At 44.3% G+C, this 23,167-nt stretch overlaps 1 protein-coding gene across 1 annotated transcript in view; it reads left to right on the forward strand.

Annotated features, from left to right (window-relative positions):
• Positions 1-12,224: 12,224 nt before the first annotated feature.
• The window catches only part of ELAVL1 (ELAV like RNA binding protein 1), a 52,738-nt gene continuing 41,795 nt past the window's right edge, over positions 12,225-23,167 (forward strand). The window contains exon 1 of the mRNA XM_014949022.1: positions 12,225-12,408. Within this exon, the coding sequence (XP_014804508.1) occupies positions 12,237-12,408 (172 nt within the window). The 5' untranslated portion in view covers positions 12,225-12,236. The remainder of the gene's footprint in view (positions 12,409-23,167) is intronic.

Below are 23,167 nucleotides of genomic sequence, written 5' to 3' on the forward strand. Positions count from 1 at the left end.
TTATTCTTGCTTAAAAATCCCCTCCCTGTCTTAACCTGTCAGAGACATGTCATTTTGCTTTTGGAGTCTGCTTCTTTAAGCTGTTGTGCCAGCCTGCTTTCTTTCCTGAAGTTTTGGTCTCTGTCTTGTTTTTGCTTATTTGTTACAAGCCCTCCCTGAATTGGTGACAGTAAAACGTTACTAGGTGTTGTGATGACCACATGTCTTGCGGATATCCTACCTGGGAAGGTGGCAGACTTTCCGTTACAGAAAACTCATGGTTGTTGTATTTTCAGACTTCAAAAAGATGCTTAGAGAAACTGTTCTTTTTGGACCTCTGGGTACTTCAGAAAAAAACATGGAAGGCAGCTGCAGGAGATTCCTGCCAATTTAAGCATTTAGGAAGAGAGACATAGTTCGGAAAATGTGAGGGGTTACGTTTTGCCTTCTACTGGAGATTGATCAGGGCCTGTCTCCTTTTTGATGTGAAGTTCTCTGATCTAGGCACCTGCAAGCTTCAAACTGCTGGCCTAAATGATCTATTTGATTATACAACCTTGTTATATGTAGGTGATGCATGCAAAAATAGATTTTAAACTTCTTTTGGTTTGGTTTTTTTTTTTTGGTGGTGGTGGGGGGGCTGAGACGTTCTTCATGTGCATGGGTTTGCTGCTTTTTATTTTATTTTTAAATATTAGTAGCAGTGGCATAGTATAAAGTATGATTTCTTTCCTCTCACCCAATGCTTCCATGCCCTCCTTGTAGGAGTGCAGTAGCAAGTTCTGGTGTCTCATCAAGCCTTCAGAGATGGATTTCCAGCTCCTTGTTTTGTGCTGGTGAATGAGTTGGATGCCATCACCTCCTCCTGTCACTTCCCCTGCCTTTCTGTCCCAGGGAAGTGAAAGTACCAGCTGCTAATCCAAGGGTGGATCAATGCGTGGGGCAGCTGTTGTCAAAGCGTGTCTGGAATCCGCGGTTCTTGTGTCCACTTCTTCTCACCTACCGCAAGTGTCCTGTGCGTAGGAAAGGAGTTGTTCCCTCACGGCACAGTTCTTTGTCTCTAGATGTTTTTTTTTTGTAGGTGAAAGAATTGCCAGAGGCCATTGCAGCACAGTCTGACGCTGTCTAGAACAAGGAAGATAATAATTTTGTTCTTCTTTTTATATCTGTTTATTGTAAACCTGCCTTTTTTAACATACCAGTGCAGGAGGTGAGATAGTCCCAGCTGCAAAAAGCTGTCCACCTGCCTCTCCTCTGTGTAAGGACTCTGTTATATTAACTGTCAGCATCTTCCACCCAGGGACAAGACGACTGGGGAAGGTGTTGACGTGAAGCTCTGAGCAGAGCTCTGTAGCCTCCTCTCTCTGTCAAGGCTATTAACCTTGAAAGATGGGGAAACCTGCGATCCAGCTGCAGATGTTTAGTACCTGAACTGCACAGTTTCCAGCTGGCCCTTGTTCATACCTGTCAAGCGGAGATGATGTTGGGAGGCCCTGATTCTCCCCTTTGCGTTGAAGCAGCAGTGGGTGGGAATTATGGCCAGTCTGCAGCTGATATCTGACAGCATCCTAACTATGATGAATTTTATTCCTGGGAATTGAGTATAGTTCATCAGACTGGTAAAATGAGGTCATTCCTCTGAAGAATGCACCTTATTTTTTGACCTCAGATACTTCCGTCTCTGAACGGCAATAGAAGCATTGACACAAACACTTACCTTGATGATATATCACTAATACGTTGTACTAGAAGTCATTGATTTAGCATATGGAAATAAAGTTTGTTGAAATGCAGTAATAGATTTTAGTAATAACCATTTCTGGTGCAGAGATATTTTTATTGTCAGAACTGGTAAAAGTGTTGGAATTTTCTATTTAGTCAAGCTAAGTAGAAAAAAAAAAGCAGTGTGTTCATTCCAGGCTCACAAAGGGGGAGAAGCCTCAATAAAAAGATGAGATCTCTTAATTCTGAAAAATCTGAAGGACTGGCAAGCAGAAAGGATCTTTTTGGTCTCCAGGTTTACAAGCAGACTTAAACATAAGTGTGGAAGGAACGTAATTAAAATTTTAGCAAGTTATGTAGCTTAATGCTTAGAGTTTCAGTATAATAGAATCTCCCTGTCTGAAGACAAACTTTTTTTTTTTAAGTGATCTCCCTTAGCCTGTTTCAGTAGACTGAGTTGGCCTCGTTCTTTGGGAGGGGGGATAGTACAGATGCCAAACAAATAAAATTGAATATTGAATTTAAATTTCTTCTGTTTGTTGACTTAAAATATTGTGGCTGCAGGGGAGAGGAATTCAGATGAGACAGTTAGTGGGAAAGAATACTGACCTTATTGATCACTGTGGGACAATGAAAACAGAAGTACCAGTACAGTTGGGGGGGACTTCTCACATCGTGCTTCAAAGTTCAGGAAGATGCCTCTTCCAACGGAACAGAAGATTCATGCTCATGAGGTACAGTAGCTGCCAGTCAGCGTCAGCAAGCCTGGCAAGTGAGAAGAGGTGAGATCAAGATTCTTCCTTCGTGGTCACGGACTTGCTTTCTGGAAACAGCACTGGGCATCTCTCAAACATTGGCACGCTACTTGGGATGTTAATTATTTTTATCCATAAGGAGAATTTAAGCATTATCACCTGTCTTTGCAGGTATACATCGAAATGATCTGTTGAAAGAGCACATAGCTCAGGTCTGAGATGAGTTCTCGCAGTGCATGTACACGCCAGGGTAACCTTTTGTGTTAAACTTCACACGGGCATCTCTCAAACATTGGCACTTGGGATGTTAATTATTTTTATTCATAAGGAGAATTTAAGCATTATCACCTGTCTTTGCAGGTATACATTGAAACGATCTGTTGAAAGAGCACGTAGCTCAGGTCTGAGATGAGCTTTCGCAGTGCATGTACACGCCAGGGTAACCTTTTGTGTTAAACTTCACAGGTTTTCCCCTCATATGCTGTATGAAGTTTATTCTTGAATTGAAGAGAGAATCTGTGGATTTTGTGATTTCTCCTTTCCCTGCTCCCCCCAACTGATTTTTGATGTTTGGTCAAGATTAGAATCCTCTGCAATTTGAAGTAATATTGTATTAATGCAGTGTGGGTCTAGTGGCAATGGGTTTTTGTGCTGTGTAGTCCTTGACCTGCAGTCTGTATGGATGCTCACGGAGAGGTCTGTGCTCGTGGGGTGCAATGCGGGGAGCTGCTGGGGAGATAAAGGAGTTTGTGTAAAGAATAAAAGGGGTTTTCTTGGAGATCATGGGGAAAGCATCTGTGGCATATGTGAAGCAGGAGGGTCTGGATTAAGAAATAGATGTTTTCTGGTAGTGGAGCTTTGGGAAACTTCTTTCTGGGAGGGCACGTAGGCCTAGTGGAGGTTTTTCTGCTGGTGTGGCTTCTGAAGTGAAACACATTCTGTTCCTTGCAGTGATTTCTGAGAAGAAAACATGGGTGGGTTTTTCCCAGTCTCTGTCCCTTCTATGTCTTGATTAAACTCTTGCTTCTCAATCCTGTCTTGACAGCTGGCTGCAAAGCAAGTTTTTATATGGCAATGCAGTGTTGGATCATTCTTGAAGATTGTTTTCTTGGAACAGCCAAAAGTAGTAGAGGCTCCCTGCCAACTGTCAGCATCTTCGACCCAGGGACAAGACGACTGGGGAAGGTGTTGACGTGAAGCTCTGAGCAGAGCTCTGTAGCCTCCTCTCTCTGTCAAGGCTATTAACCTTGAAAGATGGGGAAACCTGCGATCCAGCTGCAGATGTTTAGTACCTGAACTGCACAGTTTCCAGCTGGCCCTTGTTCATACCTGTCAAGCGGAGATGATGTTGGGAGGCCCTGATTCTCCCCTTTGCGTTGAAGCAGCAGTGGGTGGGAATTATGGCCAGTCTGCAGCTGATATCTGACAGCATCCTAACTATGATGAATTTTATTCCTGGGAATTGAGTATAGTTCATCAGACTGGTAAAATGAGGTCATTCCTCTGAAGAATGCAGCTTATTTTTTGACCTCAGATACTTCTGTCTCTGAACGGCAATAGAAGCATTGACACAAACACTTACCTTGATGATATATCACTAATACGTTGTACTAGAAGTCATTGATTTAGCATATGGAAATAAAGTTTGTTGAAATGCAGTAATAGATTTTAGTAATAACCATTTCTGGTGCAGAGATATTTTTATTGTCAGAACTGGTAAAAGTGTTGGAATTTTCTATTTAGTCAAGCTAAGTAGAAAAAAAAGGCAGTGTGTTCATTCCAGGTTCACAAAGGGGGAGAAGCCTCAATAAAAAGATGAGATCTCTTAATTCTGAAAAATCTGAAGGACTGGCAAGCAGAAAGGATCTGTTTGGTCACCAGGTTTACAAGCAGACTTAAACATTAGTGTGGAAGGAACATAATTAAAATTTTAGCAAGTTATGTAGCTTAACGCTTAGAGTTTCAGTATAAAAGAATCTCCCTGTCTGAAGACAAACTTTTTTTTTTTAAGTGATCTCCCTTAGCCTGTTTCAGTAGACTGAGTTGGCCTCGTTCTTTGGGAGGGGGGATAGTACAGATGCCAAACAAATAAAATTGAATATTGAATTTAAATTTCTTCTGTTTGTTGATTTAAAATATTGTGGCTGTGGGGGAGAGGAATTCAGATGAGACAGTTAGCGGGAAAGAATACTGACCTTATTGATCACTGTGGGACAATGAAAACAGAAATACCAGTACAGTTGGGGGGGACTTTTCACATCGTGCTTCAAAGTTCAGGAAGATGCCTCTTCCAACGGAACAGAAGATTCATGCTCATGAGGTACAGTAGCTGCCAGTCAGCGTCAGCAAGCCTGGCAAGTGAGAAGAGGTGAGATCAAGATTCTTCCTTCGTGGTCACGGACTTGCTTTCTGGAAACAGCACCGGGCATCTCTCAAACATTGGCACTTGGGATGTTAATTATTTTTATTCATAAGGAGAATTTAAGCATTATCACCTGTCTTTGCAGGTATACATTGAAACGATCTGTTGAAAGAGCACGTAGCTCAGGTCTGAGATGAGCTTTCGCAGTGCATGTACACGCCAGGGTAACCTTTTGTGTTAAACTTCACAGGTTTTCCCCTCATATGCTGTATGAAGTTTATTCTTGAATTGAAGAGAGAATCTGTGGATTTTGTGATTTCTCCTTTCCCTGCTCCCCCCAACTGATTTTTGATGTTTGGTCAAGATTAGAATCCTCTGCAATTTGAAGTAATATTGTATTAATGCAGTGTGGGTCTAGTGGCAATGGGTTTTTGTGCTGTGTGGGCATCTCTCAAACATTGGCACGCTACTTGGGATGTTAATTATTTTTATCCATAAGGAGAATTTAAGCATTATCACCTGTCTTTGCAGGTATACATCGAAATGATCTGTTGAAAGAGCACATAGCTCAGGTCTGAGATGAGTTCTCGCAGTGCATGTACACGCCAGGGTAACCTTTTGTGTTAAACTTCACAGGTTTTCCCCTCATATGCTGTATGAAGGTTATTCTTGAATTGAAGAGAGAATCTGTGGATTTTGTGATTTCTCCTTTCCCTGCTCCCCCCAACTGATTTTTGATGTTTGGTCAAGATTAGAATCCTCTGCAATTTGAAGTAATATTGTATTAATGCAGTGTGGGTCTAGTGGCAATGGGTTTTTGTGCTGTGTAGTCCTTGACCTGCAGTCTGTATGGATGCTCACGGAGAGGTCTGTGCTCGTGGGGTGCAATGCGGGGAGCTGCTGGGGAGATAAAGGAGTTTGTGTAAAGAATAAAAGGGGTTTTCTTGGAGATCATGGGGAGAGCATCTGTGGCATATGTGAAGCAGGGGGGTCTGGATTAAGAAATAGATGTTTTCTGGTAGTGGAGCTTTGGGAAACTTCTTTCTGGGAGGGCATGTAGGCCTAGTGGAGGTTTTTCTGCTGGTGCTGCTTCTGAAGTGAAACACATTCTGTTCCTTGCAGTGATTTCTGAGAAGAAAACACGGGTGGGTTTTTCCCCAGTCTCTGTCCCTTCTATGTCTTGATTAAACTCTTGCTTCTCAATCCTGTCTTGACAGCTGGCTGCAAAGCAAGTTTTTATATGGCAATGCAGTGTTGGATCATTCTTGAAGATTGTTTTCTTGGAACAGCCAAAAGTAGTAGAGGCTCCCTGCAGGCTCTTTGGCGTGTGCGGCATTGCTTCTGACCTGTGGTCAAATCTAGACATCCTGGCATCTCTGCATCTGCCTGTTGCAGCTGTGTGGATTGGTTTGGCACTTCCCTTGATGTAGTAGTGTCCTTTCTGTTCTATTTCAGGTGTGATCTCCAGGGAACACTGCTCAGCAGCTTCCAGCACCCCACCAAGATTGTTGAGGTCAGCCAGTGTATTTAAGAATAAACCCTTGAGACTGCAGTCCGAGGTGCTCAGGAGAGCTCACCAGCAGAACTCTGCCAGCATTAATGGAGTGGTAGAGCAGTGTCCAAGACAGGTAGCCAGGCTTGTTGTTTGAGTCAGCCATGGCTTGCGGGGGAGGCATGTCAACAAATACCATCCATGTGCAGAAGAAGGAGGTCTCTTCTTTGTATAGCCCTGAAGTTCTACTTGAAGCACCCCACCAAGATTGTTGAGGTCAGCCAGTGTATTTAAGAATAAACCCTTGAGACTGCAGTCCGAGGTGCTCAGGAGAGCTCACCAGCAGAACTCTGCCAGCATTGCTTCTTTCAGTGCAGGATCCCTGCTCCTTCCCCAGTGTTAACACCAATGAGACCTCATCAGTTTAGGCACTCTGTGGAAGGCTGTCTCCTGCAGTGCTTCCTGCACAGTGTCTCCTGGGTGGTGCTAATTTGCACTTCATTGCAAGGACGGGCTGAGGTGTTGGGTCGATGGCCCGTGTCAGCAGCCTCACTCCTCCTGTGGTTTGAGAACCACACTCGCTGGGGCCCATTCCCCGTGCTCCAGGGAGGGTCCCACGAGCTCCGTGCTGCGATACTTCAACGCGTTGGTCTGGCTCTCTCTGTCTGGCAGACACTGCTGCAGTCTGCGTGTTTCTGGTGTCAGAGACAAGAAATGGGTCTGAGGTGGCTCTGACCTCCCTGTGCTCAGCACGTTAGTCCTCCCTCTGCACCCGCGGTGCTGCGTGGCTGTCGCTGTCTGCAGAAGTGTACTGCAGGAATGGGGACAGGTCAGTGCTGGAGTGATAAGACCTGCTGCCTGGATTTTAATGAAGGTGCTAATTGCTGGCATGAAGGAGCACAGAGCTCCTTGCTCCTGGAATAATTTCCTTTTTTAAGTTCAGTAGTAGCTAAAATCCTCACGTTATCATCATGTGTTCAGGTGTCTACATTGGAGTCTGCGATCCCAGTAGTGGTCCCTTGGCAGGCGTGTAGACAAGGGGAAGGTGGGTGAAGCCTCTTGCCTGATCTTGAAGACAGACAGTTATCTTTCTTGCCAGTGTTCCTGTTTCAGATTATCTCCTCAGATTGGTGCAGGTCTTCCTTCTTAGCCAATGTCTCCCAGTGAAAGATGTACTAACACCCCATCCTAGAATTCTGGGTGGTGACACTGAGTGTCATTTGGAAAAAGATTTTTATTGGTCTCTTGTCAGAACCATTTGTGTCGCTTTTCTTTTAAACCTTCTGGGATCTCGTGCACCTTTGTTAGAAGGGGATTGTCGTGGGCAGTGCAATGTTTCTGAAAAAAAAAATAGCTTGGAGAGCTTTTTGAGTGCAGTCCTGAGAGTGCTGCCCTGGGGAACGCCAGTCCCTGAAGCAGGTAGGGAAGGGCTGTGTGAATTTGGGCACTCCCAGAGTTAATGGACAATTTGGGTGCTGTGTGTACGGTTCTACTTGGTTGCTCTGTGCATCCTTAGCATCCAAAGTTTGAGGACATCTTACACGTGAAAGAAAAAGAAGGCTGCCTTTTAAAACAAACTGTTGCAGGGTTTGGTTATTTAAAAAAAATAAACTCTCATTTTAGGAACAGCAATGCAATGGAACTTAGTCTTAAAATTTGCTTTTTTGGGGGGCACAGAATTGAAGGCTTTTTTTGGAAGGTCTGCAGAGTTCCCTGGTCATTGCAGCTGGCCTTTCCAAACAGAGCTGTCAGGGCTTTTTCCATCCTTGACCTGTCTGCTGAGAATATGAGTGTTTTCAGCCTTCTGATTTACGTCGACGTGGGTTGACAAACATCAGTTAATGAAGTTAGAGATCTAAGTTAGTTTCTAGGCCTGGTTTTAAAGTCTGGAATATTTACTGATACATTTTGATTCCTTTGATAAAAGAAAGATCAGGAGATCCCCTCGACATATTTCAGTGAGAGCGGAATAAACTTGTTTTCTTATGGAGCATTTCTCATTTCATCCATACCGACCATTTTGTGGCCTGTTCTTTTAGGAATTCTTCTCCGTACGCAAAGGTTAACAATTCTCCAGGGGCTGTTTCTATTCTCACTGGCACGAGAACTGTTCACCACCAGTGGAGGAAGTGGTTTCCCACTAATTTCCAGGACGGCCAGAAAGTGTTAGTCTTGCAGTGCATTGTGCAAGTGCCTGGGGAAAGATTAGGAAGAAAGAAGCGTGTTCTTTATCAGCACTCTGCTTTTCTTCTTCTATGCCTTTATCACTTCTGTGTGTGTTTTTCCTGGTATCCCATGAAAACCTTTGCCAGATCTTTATGGCTTTCTATATGTTTTTCCTAATATCTGAAGAAAAGCAGATGGAAGGCTTCCTTCACAGTTCTAAATGCTTCTGAATCGGCAATGCCCAGGGCACTCCTTGCTTATCACGGGGAGATAGAGATGGTGAGTGTTGCAGACAGTGAGATTAGAGGCTGTGGTAAAATGATTTCAAGCAGATAGTCACTTGCCAAACTCCTGTCAATTTTGTTTAATGCCAGTTATAAGTCTGGGAACTTGCCATCATGGTGCGCTGGGGAGTTTTTTGGGCTTGGTACCTAGCTGTGGGGCCTCCTTTTTAGGCAGCAGCTAGACCTTGGAGGATAAGCAAAATAGATTATTATTTATTTTTTTAATTTAAAAAAAAATCTGGAAAGCATTAAAATATACAGCAACTTCTTAAACTTGGCAGGAGGATAATATCGGCAGCGGGAATGATTTGTGTCGTATCTTGGGCAAATTTGGTTAAAGTGAAAGAAGTTTGAATTTTTGTCTTGTAAAGCTGGAAAAATCTCAATGGTTCTTCCTTTGCTTACTAAATATTCTAATTGTACTGTACAACTTACGTGCTCATCAACGTATTGGTTTGTTGTAGAGCTTGAATGTAAGTTGCCTTACATTTCCAAAATCGTTTTAGCAGAAATCATCTGGTTTTGGAGCTCCACTGTGACGAACAAGGAAGGTTCAGCTCTTTGAGTCTCATTTAGCAGGACAGGAAACTTCTGAGGCTGCGCCCAGGCAGTTCTGACAGAGCTGGAAGGGAACATAGATTTAATACCATAATTTCTCAGTAGATCTGAGACAAGCTGGCAGCTTAAAGTCACCCGGTGGGGGGAGTCTCTTCCCCTCTGGTTTCCCCCCTTGCTCTCCTCACCTCCAGCATTAGTGCTGGTGCTTATTATGCTGCAAGAGAAGCAGATAAAAACTGCTGACACAAGAAAAAGCGCTTCTCTTCTGGTGTAGTTTTCATGGCACAAACTGGTTACCTCCTGGGCAGGAGGGTGCTGGGGTCTGCTCGTGGTGACACTGGAAGGGCAGCCATGGAGGTGAATGGGCACAAGAAAAAGCTCTTCTGGTGTAGTTTTCGTGGCACAAACTGGTTACCTCCTGGGCAGGAGGGTGCTGGGGTCTGCTCGTGGTGACACTGGAAGGGCAGCCATGGAGGTGAATGGCTGGTTGGGGCAAGAGCATTTGCAAAACCTCTCCTTCTCTAAGCTGCCAGCTGTTAGTGCTTCAATACGTTTAAGAAAAAGGGATTCAGTTTAAATTGATACTGTCCTAAATCTCAAATTAACATAAGTCTGGTCATGGTTTATTCTAAAATGGTATCTTCTATTATTGCCATTTAAAAAATCTGACCTTCACAAGAGCAAAGTATGAAGTAAATGCCAAATGTGACTTAACTACTGGAGAGGGGAGGAAAAGTCCCTTCCTGCAGGCAGCGTTCCCTTTCTAGAGGTAGGATTTCTAGTTTCTGTTCCTGACCTTTCCTGTTACTCAGCTCCTGGTTGTCAGCAGCAGTGCGGTCCCTGGAGACACTCAGCCTTTGGGAGTTCCTGACGAATAAAGCCATGTACCATTGCTGCTCAGGCCCCTGGCGTCACGGGCAGCAGGGTCTGTAGTTCCATAAAAATATGGAAGCTGATGTTACATCATTGTCTTGTGTTAATGGTTCTAACTCAAAATCACCTTATCTGAGAAGGTTTGGTGGTTATATGACTGCTTCTGACCCATCTTATTGCAAACATAAGTTGGCAAAGGCTGCTAGTACTACCTCTGTGGAGCTCGGTGCGTGCTGGTGGCCCAGGGATGAGCGAGAAGCATTTGCATCTTCTGAACACCTGACTTGGTGTTTTACTGGTGCCCAAGAAGCAATAATATCTTAAACTGTTCTAATTCAGCTCAGATTGATTATCCCCTCGAGCAAGATTAGCACTGTGCTAGTGACCCCTGCTTCAGTTCTCAAGCAAACTGCAACTAGAGGAATTTTAATAGTAGTTGCTTACCTACAGCATCTTATGTTATTCTTTTGGCCAAAGGAGTGTATTGGCCAAAAGTTCTATTAAAGTAAACACAAAGCTCTTCCTTGAGCCTGGGGTAATTAATTCTTCTATGGTGACACTGAGGGGTTCGATGAGAAGCAGATTTCGAGTTGAACTTGGAAGGTTTACACTGAACTTTCCTAAGGGAGTTAGAATTGCAAATCTGCCCTAACTTCATCCAAAGAGAGTGTTTGGTCTCATGCCCCTTACTGGTGGAATCTGATTTGGAAACACGTTCATACTTCAACATGAGTGCCACTTTATGATGTCAGTTGACATATCTGTGCTGCTCACAGGCCACAGAGTTGGGATCCTGTGGTAAAACAGTGATGAGTTAAGAGCAGGAGTGTTGAACTGAGCATCAGGAGGCGATGAATTCACTTCAGGGGTTTAGCAGCTTTTATGTTAAATCTGTGTGCTTCACAGCTGGTTTTAAAAGCTGTTAAACAAAACTGTATTTTGAAGCTAGAGATGTTTGGCGCTCCGGGACCGAGAGGGTGAACAGATCTGCAGCCCCAAATGTGAGAAGCAGAGCCTGGAACCAGAGGAGATACTGGCTTCCTGGTGGTGGTTCTTTCCAGAAAGAACATGCCAGTCCCGGGTTCCTGAATCTGTCAGACCTCATTTTTCTCCTGTTGCAGGAACAGGGTTTAGGTATCCTGATTGTGATAATTTCAAAGTAGTTGTAAAAGCGCTTTAAAACTTATTCTTCTGGCAGGTTTTGAAGGAAGAGCAGCTTGGGCCTGGTGTGAGTTCAGTTGTAGATGTGCTCTGAGACGGCAGGAGCCAGGAAAATATCTTCCTGTGATGGGATTTCTGGATGTTTTCTTAAGGCTTTCTTTAAAAAGGTGCAAAAATAGAAACTCAATCAAATACTCAATGTGCACCAAAGTTAGTGCCCCAGTACAGATTCCTCTGTTTCGTATATGCCATTAAACAGACAGCCAAAGGCAACAATTTAATAATAACAGGGCCTTAAGATGCAGGATAAGTGATGTGTGAAGGAGAAAATATTTAGAAAATAAATGGTCCCCAGTTGAAATCCTGAACTGGGTCTGGTAGGTCTGGCTGCTGCTCCTCTTTCTGTCTTTTAAGAGTTCTGGGTGTAAGGTCGGGATTAAGGTGGAGGTGGCAGTTTTGATTTTGGCTTGTGAAGTGTGTGGATGTAGGGAACCTGATTTTTTTAACTCTACTGTTGTGGATGCTTTGGTGTTCACAGGAATGTGCACAAAATCTGTCTTGATGCCTTTTACTAATGTAAAGAAAAAAAAAACCAAACCCAACAACCCTTAAGAGCTCTCTTAATGGTACATAGTTTTGGAAAATGCCATGATTGTTAGTTTGAAAGAATGAATTGTTCTGGAAGTTTCAACAAATAATGTTTTGTTTTGCGAGTGGAAAAAATGTGTAGTTGAAACAGTTGCTCGTTCTCAGTTTGGTTTTGTGTGTTGTGTTTTTTTTTAATAAACATTCAAACTTATTTCAGGTGGAGAAAATGTGGCTTATTGAAATGCAAAAACCTAGAACTTATTTGGGATTTTTTCTCTTTGCAGATATTTTATAAAATGTCTAATGGTTATGAAGATCACATGGCTGAAGATTGCAGGGATGATATTGGTAGAACAAATTTAATCGTGAACTACCTCCCTCAGAACATGACGCAAGATGAGTTACGGAGTCTATTTAGCAGCATCGGCGAAGTTGAATCTGCAAAGCTTATTCGGGACAAAGTTGCAGGTATAATCCAGTATATAATGTTTTTTCCTTGTGGTGGACTGCTGAAGTAAACACTTAATTGAATGCTATTTAATGTAGAAATAGTAAATATTTGTGTGTGTAATCAAACTGCTGACAAGTATGCATATAACTAAAGTAATGCCGAAACGAGTTATAGAGTATTAGAAAGACAGTAATTAATTTAGCCTTAAGTATTCTATTTTGTACATCGTTAAGAATTCCAAGAAGTACAGTTCCTAAGTGTGAACATCAATAGACATGTCTAAAACTAGTCTGAATCTGGTCCCCAGCTTATTTATTCTTCCTACATTTTTGACTCTCTCAGAGCTCTGAATATACAAACAAACCTTTTGATCAGTAAAATAAAGGTGTGGCACGTGCTTGAAAACTTGTAGGCCTTATCACTCTTCAGGAATTTAACTTGTACGTTCTTTAAATAGGATTGTTAATAGTAGCTTTAAAAAAATGAGAGTAATGAATTGCTCAGATTTGTGAAACCTAATGTTTCCTTGAAAACAACTGAATGCTGGTAGAGCAGCTGGTGCCATAAGCCATAGCTGCTTAGCTGCAGGAGTTTATCAGCTCTGTGAAGAAGTTTTAATCCTTGCCCAGTTAAAAAATCTTCACTTACAAATTCACAGAGTCTTGGATTTAGTGGGTGAGCCTGGTTGTTTGTGTCACTAGAAGTGGTGGTGCTGTTGAGGAGCTCTGCGTGCGTGTTTGTTCTCAGCCTGAGGACAATTCCCTTGTGCAATTTTCTGCTGCACATGCTCAGTCTTGTGTTTCAGAATCTACCAATACTGACTTAGATCATTATCTCATTCATAACGAAACAGATCTGAAACTACTTCATTGTCTATAAAAACTGCATGAAAGCTGACGAATCACATGAGAGTTCTTTGTGTGTTATCTTAACTGGCTTTAGTGCTTTATTTTGTATGCATGAGAATAGACATGAGAACTGAATAATTAAAAACTTTAGAATTTATTTTCAGAATGACTTTTGTGTTTTCCGTGTCTAGTTTTCCTAATTTCTTTCAGCTGAAGTTTCACATGATAGCCATCTGTCTAAATCTGTACTTGTGGAATGTGTATGTAAAATCATTGTAAAATAGTTCCATAAAGTAGTGATTTCTTTGAATAATTTGGTAGTTGCGTATTCAGCCTCGATGTCCTACAGTTTGAGATGCTTAGAAGTAGAGGCTTGCTCTGGGGGCTGCTTTTGCAAGGAAATAAGATCACTTGTTTAACGGCCGCAAGCCATTCATCAGATGTCACAGCTGATCCACAACTTAGACTTTCAAATAAGCACCAAATGGTCTGTGTGGGACGGAAAGGGTATTTTACATGGGAAGGGAGACACCTCATTACCTGAGGTTTGAGAGTCTACTTCACACTGTTCCCTGTAGCAGCGAATACTCTGGTAAAGTCTGGTTAACTTTAACTTGGAACTTGACAGTGCTGGGTAGTTTAAAGTCCAAACCACGTGCTTGTGCGCTTCAGGTGTTTCTTATCAACCCTCTGAAGAATCAAAATTCCTGTTAAGGTTGTGTAGAGTCCTTGAGTGCCTGTGAGGAAAATGCTTACTTTTCTTTGAAGTGGTAGCAAAGTGTTTCATTCTGCCTGGCTGTGTCGGTCACACCGCTTCGTTGTGTTCTGCCTCATTTGTCAGTCACTTGTGACACTGTTAGGAGAAGTCTCAGCCTTCTCCGCGCTCACCGATGGCTTCGGAATATCGGTAACTAAGAATTGGCTTCTTTGGGAACCTGCTAAAAGTACCACTTTTGTTTCTTCCTCTGGCTTTTCTTTCAGTCCCTTCATGTTTACATTAAGACTCCTGTGTTGTAAAACTCCCCTCTGAGCAGATGTGATGTTTGGCTGCCCCCGAGGACGGTGCTGTGGCAGGGCTCTGCATTCCTCCTGCCACCGCTTGCGTTTCTCTGACCCTGTGGCAGAGCAGCAGGAAACTAGAGCTGCAGCTAAACCTGGCCAGGTCCCTGCCCTGGCTTTCTGTGAGGTCAGATAAGTCAGAATATCCGTACCTGAGACGTAGTGGGGTTGAGTGGCCTGGACAGGAGGGAGGTGACATCTGCTTTTGTTGGAATTATACTTTTTAGATCAGTTTATTTCTCTCCAATGAAATCACAGCTTTGGTTCCCCGTGATATTCCAAAGAGTTTTGTCTTTGGAGTTGCCTTTGACTGTGTTTGCAGAGTTAAAATCAATGTTAGTTTGCTAATACTTATTTTTCATAAAACAATGACTGATACGTCTGTTTTCTCTCAATTAATGATCCATTAATGAAACATGTAGGGCAGAAAATGTCTTCTGCCTGAAATGCATTTTTTAATGACTTATTGAACCTGCCTTAGCTTTCTGGAGACTGATTTCTTTGATTCAATAATTGACTTGAAAGCCAAAGTTTGGGTTTATTTGAGCAAAGTATTTAATTATGAAGTCAAAGTATATATGCTGTTGGGTTTTGCTTCAAACACAGTATGGTACTGAACAGTCTTATATACCATGTATTAGATTGTGTTTAAAACTTAGAGGAACTCTTTGAAAGCACTACACCACTTCTCCTTTATTTTGTTCTTGCTAAATGCTGCAGGAGGCTGAAAGCAGCAGCGCATCACGGTGTTGGTTTACATTCCTTACTATGATTTTTCCGCTGTGTGTGCGCATGGATTATAGCTGTTGGCTAAATTATGACTATGTGTTTGTCTTGTTGTTTGAGACATAACTTCTTTTTCTGTTTGGTTTTTTTTTTTTGCAGTAACTGTAAAAAGGAGCTTCTGCACAGTAGATGAACACTAGGCAGGGGGTAGTGTTCCTGCAGCTGCTCCTGGTCGCACAGGGTGCTGCTGCTTCGCTTCCTTCTCCGCCTGGAGCGTTGTGTTCCTGAGCACTCCCAGACGTGGCTTTGCTTAACGTGTGGTGGGTGAATTGGTGCTTGGGGTCAGTGGGCACATACTGGATTGTTGCTCAGCGTACTGATATTTGTGGTGAGAATATCTTGGACATCCAGGATTTTCCCAAGAGAACTCTGGAGTTAGATATTGCTCTTTCTGTGGGTTCTTTAGACCAGCACTGCCCTTACCTTGGGGTACGAGCCCTGACTAAACGTTAGGAAGTTGGTCCCCAGTGTAGTGTGGCACAGTGTCAAGTGGAAGATGTACCTTCCACTGTTGTGTTCCCTGGCATTTTGCGGTGACTGGTGAGGCTTGTGAGCAGCCAGTGACCCAGTGCTGTTGGTGGAATCCTCTCCTCCTGTGGTGCTGGCTCCTGAGGCTGAGAGCAGGGAAAAGTGCTGGGGTTTGGCTGATCGGTCTGCGCTGGTCAGACTGTAGCCCTCCAGAACTGACTTGGAATCACAGAATCATGGAATTGTTATGGTTGGAAGGGATCTTTCAGATCATTGAGTCCAACCATTAACCCAACGCTGCCAAGTTACTGCTAAACCATGTCCCACAATATACATGTCTTTTAAATCCCTTCAGAGATGGTGACTCCACCGCTGCCCTGGGCAGCCCATTCCAATGTTTGATAACCCTTTCAGTGAAGATATTATTCCTAATCTCCAACCTGAACCTCCCCTGGGGCAACTTGAGGCTGTTTCCTCTTGTCCCATCACCTGTTCCTTGGGAGAAAAGACCGACCCCCCCGGCTACACCCTCCTTTCAGGGAGTTGGAGAGAGCGAGAAGGTCTCCCCTCAGCCTCCTTTTCTCCAGGCTGAACACCCCCAGCTCCCTCAGTTGCTCCTCACAAGACTTGTGCTCCAGACCCCTCACCAGCTCCGTTGCCCTTCTCTTGACACTTCAGACACAATAGTGCCAAATTTGTGCTCTGTACTGGTTTCCTACCCAGGAATGTATAAAGTGTTAGATGTTCCTCTTTTGTGGAGCCACTGCCTCCTTCCATAGATGATTCCACAGAAGAAACAGACACTGTACCACTGGGGGTTCTTGGCTTTGCTGGGACATCCAGATTCTGGGGTCTGGGATTCCAGCCGATCTGCCGTGTTGGGCTCCTCTGACAGGTGAACATTTTTCAAGTATTTCTGCTCCTTCAGTATGTACTGACGCTGAAATCCTGGCCTTTGTGCTGCTCTAATCTTGCTGAACGTCTTGCAGGACAGATGTGGATGGCTCCTGGTGTCAGGGTATCTGATTGTGCACAATGTGGATGGTGGATGCTTCTAATCAATAGCTGTAAATTTTCTGAGAGCCTGGTTGTCTTCAGTCTGCCCTTCCTGCAGGTGTGTGCAGACATCTAGTCTTTCTGGACCAAATGTTAAAGCTGAAAGTTAGTCTGCTGTGAGTATAAGATGTATTTGGTTCCTCTGTCTTCCCCTTACCCTGCTGAAGTGGTGGTACTTTCCAACTCAACTGTCCTAAAGCTCTGAAAAGGTTGGTTTAAACTTTTGCCATGTGTTTAGGGTCTCAGACTGCTATGGGATCTGTTTATTGCTCATGACGTCCATCACCCTGCTCTGAGGACGAGTTTGCTGCCTGCACCTCTCTGAGAGTATTCTGTCTGATGGTATTGATTTTTGTCAGGGAGGTGTCCAACTTCTTGAGGGTTCTCGTTCCTTCCCTCACACCTCTGCTGCTTGAGCAGGGAGTTAGGTACCCATGTGATACTCGTGACAAAATACTTGTTTCTCTCTGCTGCTTGAGCAGGGAGTTAGGTACTCATGTGATACTCGTGACAAAATACTTGTTTCTTTCTGCTCTGGGAAATCTAGGATGCAATCCTGACTGTGCCAAAGGCTCTGTCTGTACCTGTCAGCTCCCGAAGTACAGCCGTCTCTGCTGGCGCTGAGAGGGGACAGTGCCTGCCACTCAGCTGGCTGTCTTTGCTTCTCTGAGTTTGAGCTCTGATGGAGAGGGCTGACGTTGAACTCCTTGATCAGCAGCTGTGGGGCACAAAGGCATCACTCCACTGTCACTGAAAAATGTGGAGCAGAATGGACATTTTGGGGGGTGACTTGTTGTGTGCAGAAATCTGGGGTCCATCTCAAAACCCGCTGTCGTTCCGGCTCTCGCTGCAGGTGGGCACGTGGCCTTCTGTTCACAGGACCAGAAGGACATCATTTCTAGGCAGATGGAATTCCTCAGGAATTGTTATGAATCTTCACCTCTTCCCTGTCTTTTCCTTTTCATGATGTCTTCTCTGAGAGACTCTTTCACAGAAGTTATGCAGCTGAAGAAGAAAGAAATGGTTGTGTCCTAGTAAGCTTTAGCAAGAAGAGGAGGAGGGTTTTATTGCAGTGCTTGGAGACGCTGAAGGGCGGTGAGTGGCTCTGGCTCACGTGACATGGTAACTCCCATTTCACTCCTGAAGTGGACTCCAGGCTAGAAACAGAATTCTGAAGTGTTCTTGTTTTGTGGAAAGTATTTAAGTATGCTCTTTGGCTGAAACTGTTTCCTTTTGCATGGGAAAACACCATGAAATTGCTCACGCAGTTTTGCTGTTAACTGTGTCATTGGAACGCATCGTTACCCCTGGGTTTCTCAATCACAATTGGTTGTGTGCAATTTCTTTAAATGTGCGGTCAGGAATGCCTGGCAACAGTGAGTAACATAATGAAAAGTGCTACTGGTTTGCAGACAAACTGCCCAAATACTGAAAATGTGAACACCCCTCTAGCTTTGCCATCTGTACTTCCTTTCCTTTACCATAAGGTTGGCCACGTGAGCTACCTCAGCGGTACCTGTGGGGCTCTAGCCAGGGTGTGGGAACACACGTACTAGAGATGTTGCTTGTGTCCCTGATGTGGGTTCAGAGCACAGAGCAGGGGCAGCAGTTACTGGGCTCTGCTTCTAAAGGTTTTGGGAGCTTCTGGGGTTGTCAACGCACCCTGTGAGGAGCTGGAGTGCTTGCTGCTGCCAGGAAAGGGCAGCTCTAAGAGACCTTCTAGGAGGAAGCTCTGAGCTCTGCCCAGTGCCCTTGGTCAGAGGGAGGTTGGAGCTTTTGTTCCAGTTGACCCCTGGTTAGGGAGGATCAAGCACCCTTTTAGCTGGTGCTCAGGTCAACCTGTACGTGGCCCAGCCCTGGAGGGGTTCAAGGGCAGGTTGGACAGTGCTTTGAGCAACCTGGTCTGGTGGGAGGTGTCCCTGCCCAGGGCAGGGGGTGGGACTGGGTGGGCTTTAAGCTCCCTTCCCACCCAAACCAGTCGAGGATCCTGTAACAGTCTGGCCTCCAGCACAGCTCCTGGGGTGCTGCTGCAGGTGTAGCAGTGCAGGTGGGGGCCATGGCTGCATTGTGATCAGCCTCTCTGCACTCAGGAGTGGAGGTGACGTGGTGCACCATCTCCAGCAGTCCCTGCAGCAGCTGCCCCCATGATGCCAGAGGCCTTGACCCAAAGAGAGCTCCCTTGACCAAAGCAGAGGGTGCAGGTGTTGGGCTGCAGGGACCCCTGGGGACTCTCACCCAGTCTGGGCAGAGAGACATGTTCCTGTCACTGCTGGGGGACCTGTGTCACCAAATGAAGGACCTGTGGTTGGATTGAAAACTGATCTCAGAGGTGGTGATCAGCAGCAGAAAGGCCAGCTGAAGTACCCAAAGGTTCGGTATGAGGGGCAATTCAACGTTTTCATTAATGATGGGATAGATGTCACCCTCAGCATGGTGGCACCTGGTACCAAACTGGAAGCAGTGGCTGGTACACTGGTGGTGCTGCCGTTCAGAGGGACCTTGGCAGTGCTCTCTGATGGTTTTAAGGCAGGGCTGGTGTAACAGGACAACTTCCTGTGGGTTTAGGGTTGTGGGTATCCTTCATCAGGAGACATTGAGAGGGTCAAATACATTGGTACTCAGTATTTTTTGAGACACAAAGTCAAAAAAGCCAACACAGTTGCACTGCCCACTGCATTAAGTACAAAAGCTGACATCTTCACTTTGCCTTTCTTTTCCCTCATCAAGCCATAAAAAATAAGCCATAATAGCAAACCCTTCAGTTGTACTTTAATATTTCCCAAGATGTTTTTAGTGGGAGTTACTGTTCCACATTTTCTTAGAATACTTTTATTCTCTTCCGATGGAGAAGCCATGTGTTTCAGCAGAAGAACAATTTAGTTCAGGTTAAGCTCTGGTTGTGTTGGTTCCGAACCCTTGCTGAGGTTTTGCATTGTAATATTTGCAGCTGAAAAAGTGTTGTCATTTGAAAGCTGAAGTGTCTTCCTAAGGAGATGAGGGGAGTGGATTTTTTTTTCATCCCTCAGCACCTTGAATAGTCAGGTTTCTTCTGTTCCAACCACAGATCAATGAAAATCTGTCCCAAAGTGCAAAGAGATGAGATCTTAAGCGGACAAGGCATTTTCCTTCCAAAGACTTCCCCAAGAAATCAGCCTGTGCTTTCCCTGCGTGATTTTGGGTCTGGTATTTTCTGTGTTCACTTTATAAATCTTTTTCATTTCACAGCATCTAGGATGCTGGCAATTCATCTAGAAAGAGAGCCCTGTAGCAACTTAAATTAAATCTAAATAGAAAAATGTTCTGGAAATGAGAGAAAGGAAAAAAAAAATATAAAGAGAACATATAGAAATCGTAACAATGCGGAAGGGCTTCATTAAATGAATTAGTAAAAATAGTAAAACTTTTGTTTTCAGGGTTTAAAGCTGTCACTCTTGCTGTGTGTGATAATTGTTTTAAATATTGTGGAGACAGTGAGGTCCCTGGAAGCTGTCTCTGAGGCAGGGTAAAGAACAGACTCATGTCAAGTTAGCTTCGGAGCTTTTGACTTTTTCTCAAAAAGTGGTTGTTTGAATGGCTTGTAGTCAGCTTTGTTTCAAGACAAATGCTATTTATTTTGCAAACGGAGGAGATGCCACTTTAATTTGTATTGTTTTCCTGAGTTGTTTGAAGGTCAGGCTTTACAAACCTGTTAAATGTGATTTTGCCCTTAAACTTCCATAAATGAGACTATTCATTGTTTGGCCACAGAACAAAAAGTCCTGGTTTGTAAAGCCAAATGAAGCAGTGGGGACACATTCTGTATTTGAAAATCCTTATCAGTAAAACTAGGTATTTTCTTTGTTTCCTTTCTGTTGCATTGCAAAAATCTTTTCAGTAAGTTTTCAGTAAGACGTGCTGGGTGTGAGGCTCGAGCAGAAGCAGGAGCGGGCTCAGACTGTGATCTGGACAACAGCCCTGGGAACGGCCATGAACCTGAAATGGGTCACAGAATCACAGAATTGTCTGGGTTGGAAGGGACCTTTAAGATCATCCAGTCCAACCATCAACCCAACTCTGATAAAAACCGTCACTAACCCATGTCTCTAATTCAACCCCTCTTTTGAATCCCTCCAGGGATGGTGTCCTAACCACTTCCCTGGGCAGCCCATTCCAAGGCTGCATCCATAGCAGTGTGGCCAGCAGGCCGAGGAGGGGGGGATTCTGTCCTTCTGCTCTGCTCTGGGGAGACCCTGCCTGGAGCTCTGTGTCCAGCTTTGGAGTCCTTAACACAGGAAGGACATAGACCTGTTGGAACGGGTCCAGCGGAGGGCCACGAAAATGATCAGAGGGCTGGAGCACCTCTACTGACAGGCTGAGAGAGCTGGGGTTGTTCAGCCTGGAGAAGAGAGGGCTCTGGGGAGACCTTATAATAGCCTTCAGTACCTGAAGGGGGCCTACAGGAGAGATGGGGAGGGACTCTTTATCAGCGATAAAAGGATGAGGGGTAATGGTTTTAAATTGAAAGAGATTGATTTGATACTAGAAAGAAGTTCTTTGGTGTGAGGGCGGTGAGAGCCTGGCCCAGGTTGCCCAGGGAAGTTGTGGATGCCCCATCCCTGGAGGGGGTCAAGGGCAGGTTGGAGGGGGCTTGGAGCAACGTGGTGTGGTGGGAGGTGTCCCTGCCCAGGGCAGGGGGGTTGGAACTTGATGATCTTTAGGGTTCCTTCCAACTGTAACCATTTGGTGATTCTATGATGATTCTGTGATTTCTGCAGGGCTTTCCTGGCGATGGCACGGCCAAAGGTAGTATGGGCAGCATTTATGACTGAACTGGAGATGAAGCAAAACTGCAAAAAGCAATTGAGAGTGATTAATTGTAGCTTCAATAAGTAATTCAGGCAAAAAAAAAATAATACTTGCTGCCATTTTGCAAAATGTATATAAAAGGCTGGAATGTTTTTTTGGGGCAAGGTGAAAGTGATTTTAAGATGAACGTGCTACTTCAGTACCTGGACTAAATCTACTGTACTTAGTTGTGTCTCAAACAGCATGTTTTCTGGGCCTCAGTGTGGTCACCGTGGTGCAAGTGGGGAAGAACAGGGGTGTTTCCGAGAAGCAAAATATCTTCTCGCTCTCCCTGGTGGAGCTGAGTGCCAAGTGTGGAAGGGGGGCTGCTGGGGGGCTGCATCAGGGGACAAGCTTTGGGCCACGCAATGGCCATTAGCTCCAGATTAATTTGTTTTCAGAGTAGCTGAGGTGCATCATCTCTCCCTTTAGTGAAGGACTCGGTGTAGGGGGTGTTCCCTGTATTTTTGAAAATCTCCTGTGAGCTCCGTGGCAGACTGGTAATAAACAGTCACTTCTGTGTTGTGTTGATAGGGTTTGATCAGCAGAGACTTGTAATGGAAAATCATGCCCTTCTACTGTTAGTTTTGAAGATCGGTGATTAAATATTTGAGATGCTTGTTCACGTCCAAAAATATATTTTGACAAAAATCCTTCAAGAAGCCGCTCTCCTTTTTTTGATTTTTTTTTTTTTTTTTTTTTTTTGTAAGGACACCTTGTAGTATAAAAGCAAAAACTGCCAAGGGAGTAACAAATAGCAAGTTCCTGTCTCCAAATCGAGCCAAGCAGTACGTGTAGAACAGGCCGGGTTCTGAAGTTGGCGTTTGGAATATTAAAGTGAAAAAGTGGTTAACAGTTATGATGTGGAGCAGAGATTTAACATTGGGCTGAAGGACATAAAGAAGAGCTAGAAACCAGCATCATCTCCTGAGACCAGTGGACAAAAAAATGACAGAAGAAAACTAATGGAAACGTACAGAAATGAGACTTCGTTCAATTAAAAATAGACTATGAGAGTGGACGCTTCCAAAAATGCATGAGAGAATAACTAGTCCACTTAAACTGGCAGAGCCTGTGTTGCTGGCCATGTAGCAGTTTTGGTAATTCCAGCCTTTGGTTTAAGGACTGCACTAGACATAAATTCAAAATTTAGAAGTGGTTCCCTGAATGGTGGAGAATATTTTGAGGGAGAGGAAAAGTGTGATTCTTTACCTTCTCTAAAGCTTCCATTAATATTTACTTCTGTCACACGTCTCCTCAGCTGAAGTCCATGTGTAGGCTGTCTTAATACAAAAAGACCTTCTTCTGTGGAACTGGAAGAAGGTCAGATTAACTTAGTGTAGTGTTCCTCCTTCTGTCGCTTGGGATCAGAGGTTGGTGCGGTTTCGAGGGACTAGTGCAGAGTCAGCTGCGAGGTCAGACCACGTTACTCAGGACTTTATCCCTGCTGGTCCTGTAGAGCTCTGGTCCCCTGAGGGTCTCGGTGGGTCTCTGCTGAGCTCGCTCCTGTTATCAGTGTCTGTCCTGTACTGGGGGACATTGATCTCCTCCCTCCTGTCTTCTGGCTGTACCTCTCCGTCAGCGCAGCACAGCGCTCTTACCTTCTCTGTCTTAGAACCATAGACTCATCTAGCTTGGAAGGGACCTTCAAGATTATCTAGTCCAACCATCAACCTAACTCTGACAAAAAAATAATCGCTAAACTGTGTCCCCCAAGCACCATGTCAGCTCGTCT

Source organism: Calidris pugnax, unplaced genomic scaffold (genome assembly GCF_001431845.1).
Source record: "Calidris pugnax isolate Ruff unplaced genomic scaffold, ASM143184v1 scaffold170, whole genome shotgun sequence".
Classification (NCBI taxonomy): domain Eukaryota; kingdom Metazoa; phylum Chordata; class Aves; order Charadriiformes; family Scolopacidae; genus Calidris; species Calidris pugnax.